Below are 13871 nucleotides of genomic sequence, written 5' to 3'. Positions count from 1 at the left end.
ACAAGTGCATGTAACTTGGCTAAAATTCATACGTAATTTACATCAGGTTCTTTCAATTAAGGATACTAATGTTGAACATTTTCGTTTGCTATATTCGTTTCTTTTTACACGAGCGCAGATACATACGTATAACGAGGAACGTATTATTATCATCGTAAAGAGATCAACTCGTTTGTAGATTTTGTAAAAACTCGTTGCTCTCGTAACCTTTGCATCCTATATCGATTGCATTCTAGCGTCACAAAAACGAATAAAGTATCGATCAAGTTACTATAGCGTATAAGTATTTCCAAATATAAAAGCAGATAGAACGAATTACAATGTAAAAAGTAGCGAAAAAAAAGTTAAAATGTAGCTACTTGAATCGTTTGTAAAAATCCTATTCCACGATGGAATAGTGCACAACTACGATATAACTTGCTTGGGATAATTTAACGATGAATCTATCGAAAAATGTAAAGCAATTTACATTTCTGCAAGTTCGTATAGCAAGTTAAATCGGCCTATTAATAACGCGTTAATAAATATGCTGATAAAATAAAAAATAGGATTGAGAGAAATAAGATCGAAGGATGTGAGAATTATCGGAAAATGAAGCTCGTTCGTCACGAGTCACGACACGCCCACGCGCGCGCGGACAAGCGCGACACGTATTAAGAGATACGTTCAGCCGCTTCTAATCGCGCCGCTCATCTGGCTCGAGTTCCTTCACCCTGACCGTGCACTTGACTTGGCTGGAAGGTGATCCGGATTCTTTGGCTTTTTTCCATCGGCTCGACTCTTTCCTCCGCTATCGCTCCTTCGAAAATCAACTTTATTCGAAAATAACTTTTCCATTTTATAACGGTATTGTTAAATGTACGAACCTCACGGATAACATCTATTACACGCTGTTCGAACTTTTGCGCCAATGTTTTCGCCAAGTTCTTCCCTCGCCGTTCCTTTAGATAGCCACGCAGCAAGTAATCGAGAGCCGAAATGTAATTCCACAGAGTAAATCTCTTACGTCTCAGCTCTAACATATACAAAGCGTAAACGTGAAATCAAACGAACAAACGAGTACGACGGTACGCGGTCAGACATCTGAAAAGTCAGACTGATAACTAACACTGCTACAAGCTTATTTATCGCGATAAAGTGACACAAGGGATGGAAAATGCCAATGTAAATTGTACTTAACTGTTTCTACGATACCTTTTACTGGTTTCCGATTTCGATTCTACTTTCTCTAACTTGATAAATTTTACTTGATAAAATTATACAAAATGTTTATATTTAATATAAAAGTACGTTGGATAATAGTCTCTCGTCTCTCCCTATCCTGCAACGACTGCATGGAAAACGGTCCACGGAATTCATCGAGAAACTAGGAAGAAAGGGACTGGGAAGACGTTCGTAGTTAGCCGGGGCTAATCCGACGTTTCATTGGACACGCGCGCTGCTTTAATGCTGTAATATATTCCGGATAATGAGAAGCTGAATAGCGTTCAAGGCCAAGGGTATACGGCGCATTTCCCACGGTGAACAACGATGACCGTGACAAACGCGCCACTACGTTTTCATCATTGCGCCGCGCCGTCCAGGGAATCCTTCCTGATTCGATACGCTAAAAACAAGCAAACGCGATAATCTGCTGCTATTTTCCAATCGGTCGACGACATGTTTTGCAGGGTGCGATAATTTATCAGTTAGTTTACACGTTCACTATATCGCTTGAAACCAGCTCTATATTGGCTAGTTTCTCGCGTTTAGTTTGTAATTTTTAAATACTTTACACGCATCTTGCCCGAGATTATATTTCGATCGAGTCTTAATTTTCGTCATTCGATCAGCCGATCGTTAACTCGTTAACGAGACAATCCTATAATTTCATACGTATAACAGGCCGGTTATTCAACAGCTCGTTGAATTTTATCTAAATATCCGAATATTTTTTTCCCCTCTTGAGATTTCTGTCGGGAGTAGAAAGATAAAAAAGCCATTTTTAATTTTTTCATTTTCTTTTTCTTTAACTCACAAATACAAAATGTTTGAAACTGGAAAACTTTTCAATTCGATCTGAAATACGTCCAAATTGCGACATAAGCTCGTTCGAAAGATGTAGACAAGGGATGCGAAGAATCAGAAAGCAGGAATGAAAAACTATTTTACGCACGAGAAATCATTTTTATTGTCAATCACGAAGAACGATCGATCGTTAAAGTGATTCCCAACGCTAAATAGAGCGAAAAGGCGACAAAGTGTAAAGAAACGCAGTAGGCGCCGGTAGAATCAGTCATAGATCGATCGTCGATCCACACTCTCGCTTTCTGTTCGCCAGCACCGATGACCGATCTAATTTCTACTCGTTTCGCGGATCAGTTCGTTTCGATCAACACCTTTTTCCTATTTCATCCATTTTGACGAAGAATCTAACGAAGATAAATCGGTACAACATTGACAACGGGATGAAGCTGAGCAATGGGTGTAGCCTTAACTAGCCACGCAGGTTCGATATTCACCTTGGAGTCGCCATGAATCTGACTGATCCCATGACTGGAAACGGATGTAGTAACCGTAGCTGTAGCCAGATCAGCTTCCTTGGTAATTGGTATCACAGAAACAGCCTCTTTAACGATTCCAGCAGTAGTAATTGGTACGTTCTTCTTCTCCACAGCTACAGGAATACTTTCTTTAGCAACAACGTTTGGAATACCGGGGATAGCTACATCTCCGTCGGTGCTTTTCCATGGTCCATGAATCTGAGTGACACCGTGACTAGAGATGGACGTGATTACGGACGCTGTGCCAATTTCAGCAGCTGGGATAACAGGTATAGATTGCTCGGCGATGACAGGCACCGCAGCAACAGTTCCCCTAGAGACGATGGTAGAAGCAATATGATTAGCCGGCGGAGAAGATCGGACGATGGTCAGTGGCTCTGGGTTTATCTTAACCGCATTTTTCGGCCTGTGCCCCTCGATTCCCAACTGCTTGTGCAATTCTATGCGGTTCTCGTGATAGGTAGGCGCGCGAGCGAGCACTGGCAACCCTTCCAATATGGTCTGCACCGGCAGGATCGGCTTCAGGTCAACCGGTTTCGCCTTGGCCTCGCCTTCCGCCACGTCCAACCGCGCGCTGCTATGCACTTGAACTTGACTCTGATGCGAGGTCGCCAGCGGAATGCCGTTGCTCAACAACAGAGGTTGCGACACAATCTGTGACGAATCTTGCGCGACATCCTTATCCTTATCGAAATTCTCAGATTGTCCATCCCGATTAGCATTATTTTCATTAGAATCCAGGTTTGAATCCTCCAAGCTACGTCTTCTGCGACTAAACGTCGAAGATGCTTTGTCTGCGCTCCTAGCGAGGATGATGTGAGTCGTTTCGCTGTTGGAATTTTCATCCGAAGGAATATTCGTCGCGGCTACACGGAATCCGTTCTCATCGGCGACGTAGAAGGCTGATTGAAGAATTCCATTGGCGTCCACATAGCTGTAGGAACCACGGACAATTCCATCGGCATCTTTGATTTCTTCTTTCGCGGATGGCCCACCAGCGTAGCTGTAAGCATGTTCACCTGTCCGCGTGTTCTGGAAATGGTTGAATACTGGAACAGGGGTGGACAAGTACGCGTACGGGACCAGGTTCAGACGCGCTGCTGAAGCTAGGCTCAGAGCCAGCATCAGCGGAATCTGAAAAGAAAACGGTGAACGATCAGCGGAGAGAATCGGAATATTTTATCGGAATAATTTACTTAATTAATAATATTCGATTACTCGCAGTTGAATTTTCTCGCTCTCTCTAATAAAGCACAATAATTCAAATTTCTCGAAATTATTTTGTATTGGCAACTGAAAATATCTACGTTTGTAGAGATTCACAACGTATCGTACACAACGACAGCGGTCGTTTGACTTTCAACAACGTAATCATCAAAACGACCAGTACAAGTACTCGCGTTCTAATAGGTGTTCGACTTTGGCTTAATTACAAAAAGACATAGCAGTCCGTTTAATCAAATTAACTTGCAAGACTGCAAGTCTTATTACTTATTTTTATAGTTGAGTGTTCAGATATGCGTACTATCGTATTATAATTGCCCATGCGTTAGCAGGATTATGTAACATATAGCAGGGTTCCAAAAGATTTGAAAATTGCTGTTTCATAAGCGAAGAAAATTTTCACCAGTGATAAGGAAAATCTGAGAATTAGCATTACATACTGGACGAATTTTAACGTCTATCTGCTTTAACGTCTAACAAGCAACTGCGATTAGGCAGAAAAAATTAAATCTTCTGAATAACTAAGTATTGATCATTAAAAAAAAGAAAAAAGTATTAATAATAATAATAGTAAGGAATAATAACCAGTTGATAACAGAAATCAGAATTTCTGTAACGTTGTTCTCATATCAACGATCTGATATCTAAAAACATGTTCCACCCCTATTCAACGAATGAATAGAAAGATATCAGAAGCGAAAAGCTATAACCTCTATCCTCGCGTCGTTGATCTTCGTATTACGATACCCAATTACCGTAACTCTCGACGAAAATCCAAATAATACAATTTCCCAATAACAAACTAGCTCAGCCCTCGTAAAAAACCATTCTCTATCCTCGAGCCTCTCTTTAGAAAATTTCAACGCTCTCATATTTAATCGCCGGATTAATCTGATGATTCATCGAATTAATAATAACTTAATCGATCATTCGCCTAACAAAAGATTAGAAGATAATAAGAGGGTGTCACTTACCAGTGATTGCATCGTGCGATCGGTTAGCGTATTCCCTGTGCGAACCTCCTTGCTCTACGAGGGACTGTTCAGGCTGTGCACCTTGCTTCCGATCTGGTTTTGACTTATATACACAGAGGCAGAGGGGAAGACCGAGTCGGCGCGGCGCGACGGTGTCTTCGAACCAGGAACCAGCGGAATCGTCGAAGGACAGGCGGATCCGTTCACCGAATCCCTCGATCCGGAATCCGGCATCTTTCGCCACGCCCTCCGCTTCTTCTTCTTCTTCTTCTTCTTCTTCCTCCTCTTCTGCATCAATTGCCCGTTTATTTGCTCGCGTCTCGTTTTCTCATCGCTTCGGCCAAGGACTAGATCCGCGTTTTCTGTAATGGGATACCGGAGACTGCGGATACCAATGCTTTGCTCGATTGTTTGTCGAAAAGAATGGAATTTGTTTGAGATCATCCTTTAAAAATTGTATGAAAGAAATTGAAAAAGAAAAGTGAAAGTGACGCAAACATGTACATACTGCAAGCAGAAAAACAACATTTTATCTAGAAAACTTCTGAGAGAAACATTACAAACTGGTTATACTATTTACTTTGGTGGTTCTAGCGTTAAAAGAAAAGTCAATATTTTGCTATATATTATATTTTAATTCTAGCGCGAGTGTTAGATTAGAATATTTTAGAAAAGTAGCTTGTTACCCAATCCGTTTCACACTTTTACCTATTCTTGGATTTATCTTACTCCAACACTATAAGTAGAGTACTTTTTTAAACAGTTTCATCAAGTACGTATACAAGCTACTTTATGAATCGATAGCTTCTTGAATTGATAGCTTTCTAAACGTAATAGGACACATAATTACGTTTCTCGATGGCTCTCGTCTTTGCTATCTTCTGCTATCTTACAGCACGATAAAATTGTTCGGCTACCGCGGCCTTTTCCCCGGTTATCCGGGAATCCTCCCTTGTCGCGATAAAGTCGCCATGCCAAGGCTACTACTCACAATGACCCGGACGTGGCCAGACAAATGATCGAACGAACCCGATTGTCCTGTGCTGCGTATCGCGAGCATCCTGGCTCTGAAGCGTAATGGCAACAACGTGTCCGAGAAATTATTTGTCAGTGTCAACGACGACACGCAGCAAAGGCAAGTAGAATGCTTCGTTGTGCTTTTGCTGTAGTGAATTGCAATTGCAGCTAAGTTGCAGAAATGGATCCCCGAGTCTCGGGTTCTGCGTAGTACGACCTTTTCCTTGACCTTTTCATCTGTTTTTTCCAGTTCGAAGATTCATAGTAATATCTTTAAGTAGTTGTACAATTATTTATAGGAAGATCGATTTATAGAAAGATCGACAACTTTAAGAGTGGTAGAAAACCAAAATTTTGAACGAATTTTGAACGTTTTTCTCGTTAAATCGCTAGTAATAGGAATTATCGCCTTCTCTAATCCTCTTAATTACTCCGCTAATTTCTTCGTTTTTTAAGGTGTCTTGAAGTATTTCAAGTTCCACGTATATCTTACGGTTACGTTAGTAAAGTTACGTTATACAGACTGTTTCAAAATAATAATTAAATATTTTAAATTAAACGAAGAAAGCGGTAAAATCTCAATCTTGTTTTAATGTTAATTAAAGAGAACATTGTCGACGAAGAACGGTTCAATTTGTATCGAAAAACAGAGCCTGCTCTCTTGAACGTCTCTCAGCGTGCCAGGTCTCTCAAGGAAATTTCTCGCTGTTGATCATCGTTCGATGGAAAATCAGCATGAAACTTCATCGAATCGTAGGCGATGCTGGTCGCTGTGTCGCTGTAGAGCCCTCCGATATCGAGTCTCGTTCGTCTTCATGGCCGTTTGTTCTCCAGCTACCGAGAATCGCCAAGCACGCACGTAGGAAGTGACAACGCTCCCGCGTAGGCGAGTTACGTTCGGCAAAATCGCGAACAATCGGAGGATAGATACCTGTGTACGCGAGAAACTCCAACTATCTGGCGAAAAGAAGATAAACGAGGAAAAATAGTGGAACGATGTAGAAGCGTGATGATCGTAGATAGACGCTCGAACCAAAATAGAAACTAACGCAAGGTAGCTTGGTACGTCAATTTATTTATCGTCAATTTTGTTCATCAAAGAGTGACTGAAAAGTAGAAAATATGTTCAAATATAGAACATTCGAGCACATAGAAATTATGTCTCCAAATTTAAAGATTTTATATTATTGTAATTATCGGAAGAACTGTATTGTATAGTGTATCGCTAAAACAACTACTCGTTCGTTTCTTCTTACCCGTTCTTTTTATAATACAATCTACTCGACAAAGGACCATGCATAACTACATATATACCTCAACGGAACAACTTTTAAAGTAATTTTATTAAAACATTCCACTCTAACTTATTTTACCAAATCATTGATACCCTATATACGATTTTATACAAATTTCTAGTACAAAATTACTTTTCATCCTATTCGTTAATCATTATTAATTTACAAATATTTCAAAAGTTGCCTGTTCTTATTGTTTCTAAGAGAATTATATAAGTATATATATAACATGATGACTAATGTAACGCCTATATGATGTTACAACAGTGCAAACGTAGTTAAGAATTCCAACAAGACGCTACGGCCAGTATAACGTTTTCAAAAAAAAAGAAAAAAGGATACTAAAAGTTACTCGGACCACGCCTACGCTACGCTCTTCGAGATCCGGCCACATATTTGCGGAGGTCGACTGATGTCGTAAACAACATAAACATAATACTAATGGACCACACCCGACGTACAAACGCATGTACACGTACGCAGAAGACAATCAGATAACATAATGAGGGCCTCGTCACGGCATCAATCTTCGTGACAACTGGAAAATATGAAGTAAAAGAAATGAAGACAAAGTAATAATCGGCCTGTCGGTAACTCTGCCGATTGAAATAAATCTTGTCAAATATTGTTTATTTTATTAATGAATAAATGATCGTGGCTCGCGAAACAATAACGCGGCGATACTGTATGGTATATAGATACAAAATTAAAGAAATGAAAATAATTCTAGAAAGAACGTTAATGACATATTTAGACGAAGCAGTTCTGTTTCAATTTTAGTTACAATAAATTGTACTACTAGATGCATAATTTAAATTTCTTCCGGCTCGATTCGCAAATGTAACACTTCTAGGCCTCTGATCACAGTCATTCTCAAAATCCTGGACGATTCTATGGCTTTGTAGATACTGACGGATGATTCCACTTCTTCGTCATTCACATGCGTCACGATATCACCAGCTTGTAAACCTCCCCTGAAATTTTTACACAAACATATGTTCTTTCTGTATAGAATAGTTGCTCTTAACGGTACAACGAGTACAACGACAGTAATGATTTCTTAAACATACAAGTGTGCTGGCGACCCTACAATGACTTTATAAATCAGAACTCCATATCTGATGTTGTGTGGAATTCCTTTCAATTTTTTTTGCAATTCGTAGAAAAGATCCGGGGTAAGGGTGAGCATTGTAACCCCGATATATTGAGTTTTTGGTTTCTCTGCGGCAAATTGTGTACCTAATATAATATGGTCTCGTTTTAAAATTTTCGTCTTAAATATTTCTATTTCGCACTTTCCTATTGTCGAGTATTATATACCTTTGCCTTTCCTGCGCATTTCTGCTTTTTTCAAAAAGTCTTTAGCATAGTCTATGGGTATCGCAAAAGAAATGCCAGATGTCACCTTCATTGCATTTATACCAATCGCTTCTGCATCTAAATTAACCAATGGACCACCTGAATTGCCAAACTGAAGCACAACATTTTTAATACAAAAATATTTCATAGAAATTACAATGCTGATGAAAAACTAACAGTGATTGCCGCATCTGTTTGTATATAGGCCATCTGTTTGTTAAGGAGGCCAAGTTCCTGGCTATGCCTGCTTACGCTGCTTATTACACCACTCGTTATTGTGTTACTTAAAGCTAATGGGGATCCAATAGCCACTACAAATTCTCCTGGTCTAAGATTTGTAGAAGAACCGAGCCTCATTACCGGTAAGTTCTTCTGTACAAAAAATAGACAATCGCGATGTCAAAATATGAAATTACGTATACTTTTTTTATCATATAGAAGATGTATAAACCTTGTTAATTCGCACAGTTGCAAGATCACTGTGCACATCGATGTCTTCCACGACGCCGGTATAAGTAGTTCCATCGTAAAGACGTACCTGTAAAATAGGTTGCATGAAAATTTCTGAAAGAACACGTACAATATTAATGCCTGTAATACAACAATAACTATTCGATATATCGCAACAGTTACCTTGACGGTTGTGTTAGGCTTAGCAGTAACAACATGAGCATTTGTCAATATCAAACCATCTGATTCAACGATGAAACCAGATCCATTGCTTATGTTGAACGGTTTACCTGTTTGAAAATCAAATCTATTTTCTCATTAATGATTACTGGAAATTACGATTACTTATGTTACAGTTATCTTCTTACAGATTGAAATCTGCATTTACCTTTTGTTGTTTTGGATTTCAATGTACACTACTGCAGGAGCTGATTTCTCAACCACATCAGCTATAAAATTATACCTACTTCTATTGTCATTTCCATCCCAAGAAACTGGTTTAGCATGTATCGTGAACATCGGATTTATCAGGTTGCTGAGTCGGTCCTGACAACCCTCTTTCCATTTGTACAAAATATAACCAAAACCGGAGAAGAAAATAGTGTAAAACAAGACATTTCTAATTGTTTTGTCAGAAATTCGCGACCTCTGATCTTGCGTGTACGAATATTTGTATTGTGTAAAACGATCCACAAACGAAATTGTTAAGAGTTGTTTATACTGGAACTGATTTCTTTTTAAAACGGACCAAGATGTACGTGTCAGGGGGGCAGCCATTTTTTGACTTCCAGCCAATAGTAGCTGAGTGTTTCAGTTGTATTGTTCAATGCCAAATACCAATCCCGCGAAGGTCGATTTCTAAATGAAAATGTATCAAACAAAAATATTAGTTACCTTCATAAAAATTATGAATGATATTCAATTCCTACAGAAATAAACAACCTTTTTACCTAAAGTATTATACTTATAGTATAATACTCAAATTCAAAAGATTATCGTAGAAACGATAACAATATTTGTAATCGCAATATCATAATGTAGCTCATATTTTCCTTCGGCTATACAGCCGATCATATGATCTGCTCGGATCATTAAAAAAATCATACAAACAAATCATATAAACACATATTTTCTTGAACAAGTTTCTTTTATTGAAGTATATGCACATATATTACATCAATAAGAAATCTTATGTACAATACAGAGAAAATGATTTGTAACATCCGTTTATGATAATCGTACTATGTTTGTTGTTTCTTTGTTCTTTTCTTTCTACTTACAACGCCGTTTGGCTTACTCTGTAACTTTTTAATTTTTTTATGCATCTTCAACAGTTGAGACTTTTTCGAAGCTTTTACTTTAAACTCCGTTGTTACTTTTCTCTTCGTTCCTTTTTTCTCCGAACTTTCCGCTGCTTTTTTAATATTTTCAATTATTGGTTCTTTCTTCTTTTCTCCGGATTCACGCGAATCGTTTACTTTCTTCTTTTTAACGTTATTGATCACCTCTTTTTCGTCACTAGCCTTGCGTTTTTCAGTTTTCTTAGTCTCCGCCACTGTGTCTGCATGAATTTCTTCACTCGTATCACATTCTTTCTCAGTATGACCTACAAATAATAAAACAAGCCTCATATATAGTTCCATTACGTTCGTTACAAAAATAAAAATTACATACCAGCTTCATTACACTTTAAACATTTTCCGGTAACTTTCGGCTTTTGGCCACATAAATGTTTCGTTACGACACATCTTTTACATGTTATGCAATGTTTCCAATAAGGTTTTACACATCGTTTGCATATATCACAGTGTTTATATGTGAGGCCATTTTTCGAGGTACACTCTTGACATTTTTTGCAATGCTTATTCTCTTTAGCAACCCACTTCTGACATTTTTTACAATATCTATAACCATTCGATTTTGGAAGTTCAACTAAGTTTAACGGTACATTTGTAAAAATTCTAATAGGCGACGGTGACTTTGTAGCATTGGAGTCTGTTATAAATAACGGATGATTATCATAAGATACTTTGTAATCAGTCATTTTCAGGTCCTTCAGACCTCCTGGTACACCAGGTGGATTACTCTTTTGTTTCATTATAGATTCCATAAAATATGGGAATATGAACATAATTCTTAAACAATTCTCTTCATCCTCTATGTTATTCCACTTTTTATGAAGATCAGAGATTCTTTTTATAGTCCAAGACATTGGTTCCACCCTACTACCAAATGGTGGATCGCATACTAAGTATGTGCCCTTTCCCCCACCTTGCATAAGAAAGTCTTTAAACACATGGACAGCGGTTTCATTAAAAAAATGATTATTTAACAGATTATACCAACAATAATTGAGTGGTCCAAAAAAATTATGCTACAAGTAAAAAAAAAAGCACAGTATTAAGCTTATACAGTTTGTTTAGACATTACTGCCATAATTTCACAAATTTCTTAACAAACTTACGAATCTTCCATCAAAATCCAATAAAAGCGTGGACATTGTGTCTTCGTGATTTTCCAGAATATATTCATGAATTTTCGGAGTACCGATACAAAGAATTTGCTTTGCTCCTAATTTCACAAGTATATTTGCTATGTCCTCTGTTGATTGTTTTGTGAAGAAATATTGAGCTTCTTGCCTAGAATTTTCTAATGGTTTTAAAATTTCTGTTGGGTGCCTTATCTGATAATCTGTAAGACCTTCTCTTATATCATGATTTTTGTGTTTTTTCATCACATCTTTCTCAGTTTTAGATATCAATTGTTCACAAGTATAACAGTAACACCTGCTCTCAGGCGGTACCGACATTATATCATTAAAACGTACATATAATTGCCTGTGATGATAACGAGACATAAACTGTTTCCTCTCTTGTTCCCATTTAGCCGCTTGATGTTTTGTTAATTTTTCTCCCTCTCTTAAATAAAATTTACACATCTTTCTCTCGCGGCAAGCTGCACATACATAAAACTTCTTCAATTTGCCATTTTCATGCGTGCCAAATAATAAAGTTGGTCCTGCATAAACAGAATATCATAGTATAATCTTATAAAAATATTTTTTCTACAATTTCGCGCTATTACTTTATAATATAAGAAATCTTAACGAAAAATCACCATGTGGACATTGAGGATGTTTACTCAAGTCGGACCAAAAGCATTCCATGCTCGATATTTATCAAAATTATAGTTGCGGAGCAATTTAAAAACGTTTATTCGCGTCAATATCTGTTATAAGAAGAAAGATTAACCATGCTTGCTTGCGTAAATACTTATTTATTACACAATAAAATATTTATTTGTAAGAGTTGTCATCTCAGAAACCATGCGCGAAGCATTTGCTCACGTGAAAACAAAATATACCATGTGGTTTGCATAGCAACAGCAACATGAAGTTAATCGATTGTCGACTCAATTCGAGTGCCGCTTACGATTATCGAAATTATTTTAAACGCAGCGTCTTTCGCGAATAGTTCAAATGAATTTGGCTAATGATCGCTAGCAGTATATGTGATGAATCACTTTTTGGAGAATTGATCATAAAGTTGGATTAAAGAAAGGACCCGGATTGTTTGGATTAATGCAGAATACATGCTACTTCAATGTACGTATAAAATTACGAAGAAATTGTTTTATTTTAAATAGAAAAATTATTTCATTCGACGTGGAATAAGATATTGAGTATACATGGCTATTGTCCGTGACCTAATAATTTAATTGCTGAATGATTTTTTTTTAATTTTCCCTTTATATTAAGAACAGAGTTTAAACGAAAATTACAGCTTAACAAATCATAATATATTTAGAAAAATATTTGTTTAATACTTAAAAGAGTTTCACTTTAAGTGGAATAAAAAGGCGTTAGTTCGAGTTATTTATATTTTATTATAACATTTTTCCTACAATTGCTATGGTGTTTGCTGTATCACATACACGCACACACATACAGGCTGTTTCGTTTAACCGAAAATGGTAGAATATCTCACGGGAGGTTAAAGTTATCAAAAAAATGTTTTGACAAAGGTTACTTGCTTCGAAGGGGGGACAGCATGTGGTCTAGATTATCTTTTGCACATCGAGTAATACGGAAGATTTTAAAGTCAACTTCACTGTTTTAAATGGAACTATATATTTTTTAATAATACATTAATCTCGACATTCCTTATAAAAAGGTATTTTGTTTCTCCCTGTCTCTCATACGTTAATTTTTACAAATTAAAGTCAACATCCATAAACATCTTATAAATTAATAGTTTTCCAATGTAAGTAAGCTAATACTTTTCTTATAGGAAATTCCGAGATGGATCGATTAATATATTATGAAATACACGGTTCCATTTAAAATAATGAACTACTCCACTAGTCCACATGCAAAAATGTAATTTGCACCATAGAATGCCCATTTTTGCTAAAACAATTTTTTGATAACTTTAATCCTTTGTGAGACATTCTACCCTTTTTAGTCAAACAAAATATTCTGTATACGTTTATATGTATGTATTACATATACATAAGGCAATTTAAGCCTCTACAGGCTATATAAATATCTTCGTGCGTTGTTTTGTCATGATTGTTTGTAATGTCCTGTCATAAAAATACAGATAATAATATATTATATTACAATATTTGAATGTCTAATTTCAATTGGACCATAGGTATATACGTATTAATACGAAAAAGGGAACAAAAAAATATATAAATTTTCCATTTCCATCAGTAATTCTTTTCTTTCTAATACTGTATCGATAAATAAATATCTCGTGGATCGTTAAAATTATATTAAAAATAAGCTGGTCTATGTATATATACATAGAATTAATAAATCAGAATAAGATTCGTGTATTGAATTTTGTTAGAACAAGTGAAAACAGTTTTGTCTTTTATATTCGTTTTAAAGCATCTCTAAAGAATCTACAGAATCGACACATCCTTATATTTTCACGATTTTCTTTTTGTTTTTCTTTTCTTTCCCTTTTTCCTTTCTTTCTTCTAATCATTTTAGGTTGTGT

General features: G+C 36.8%; 3 protein-coding genes across 3 annotated transcripts; all 3 read right to left on the bottom strand.

Moving 5' to 3' along the window:
- Window positions 1-2045: 2045 nt before the first annotated feature.
- On the bottom strand, window positions 2046-4834 carry LOC117164542 (uncharacterized). The gene is made up of 2 exons (XM_033347696.2): window positions 4742-4834; window positions 2046-3677 (listed from the first exon to the last, which is right to left on the bottom strand). Exons 1-2 carry the CDS (start codon window positions 4751-4753, stop codon window positions 2412-2414), a joined length of 1278 nt encoding a protein of 425 aa, XP_033203587.2. The 5' UTR covers window positions 4754-4834; the 3' UTR covers window positions 2046-2411.
- A 2832-nt stretch (window positions 4835-7666) lies between these two features.
- Window positions 7667-9661, bottom strand: HtrA2 (HTRA2-related serine protease). Its single transcript, XM_033347695.2, has 7 exons — window positions 9251-9661; window positions 9046-9169; window positions 8864-8950; window positions 8590-8784; window positions 8374-8524; window positions 8124-8292; window positions 7667-8027 (listed from the first exon to the last, which is right to left on the bottom strand). Exons 1-7 carry the CDS (start codon window positions 9637-9639, stop codon window positions 7865-7867), a joined length of 1278 nt encoding a protein of 425 aa, XP_033203586.1. The 5' UTR covers window positions 9640-9661; the 3' UTR covers window positions 7667-7864.
- Window positions 9662-9990: 329 nt separating this feature from the next.
- LOC117164540 (rRNA N(6)-adenosine-methyltransferase ZCCHC4) lies at window positions 9991-12239 on the bottom strand. Its single transcript, XM_033347693.2, has 4 exons — window positions 11980-12239; window positions 11327-11880; window positions 10537-11236; window positions 9991-10468 (listed from the first exon to the last, which is right to left on the bottom strand). Exons 1-4 carry the CDS (start codon window positions 12026-12028, stop codon window positions 10104-10106), a joined length of 1668 nt encoding a protein of 555 aa, XP_033203584.1. The 5' UTR covers window positions 12029-12239; the 3' UTR covers window positions 9991-10103.
- Window positions 12240-13871: the final 1632 nt, after the last annotated feature.

The sequence above is a fragment of the Bombus vancouverensis genome, chromosome 15 (genome assembly GCF_051014615.1).
Source record: "Bombus vancouverensis nearcticus chromosome 15, iyBomVanc1_principal, whole genome shotgun sequence".
In the NCBI taxonomy this organism is placed as follows: domain Eukaryota; kingdom Metazoa; phylum Arthropoda; class Insecta; order Hymenoptera; family Apidae; genus Bombus; species Bombus vancouverensis.
This window is presented reverse-complemented; position numbering and strand designations above follow the sequence as displayed.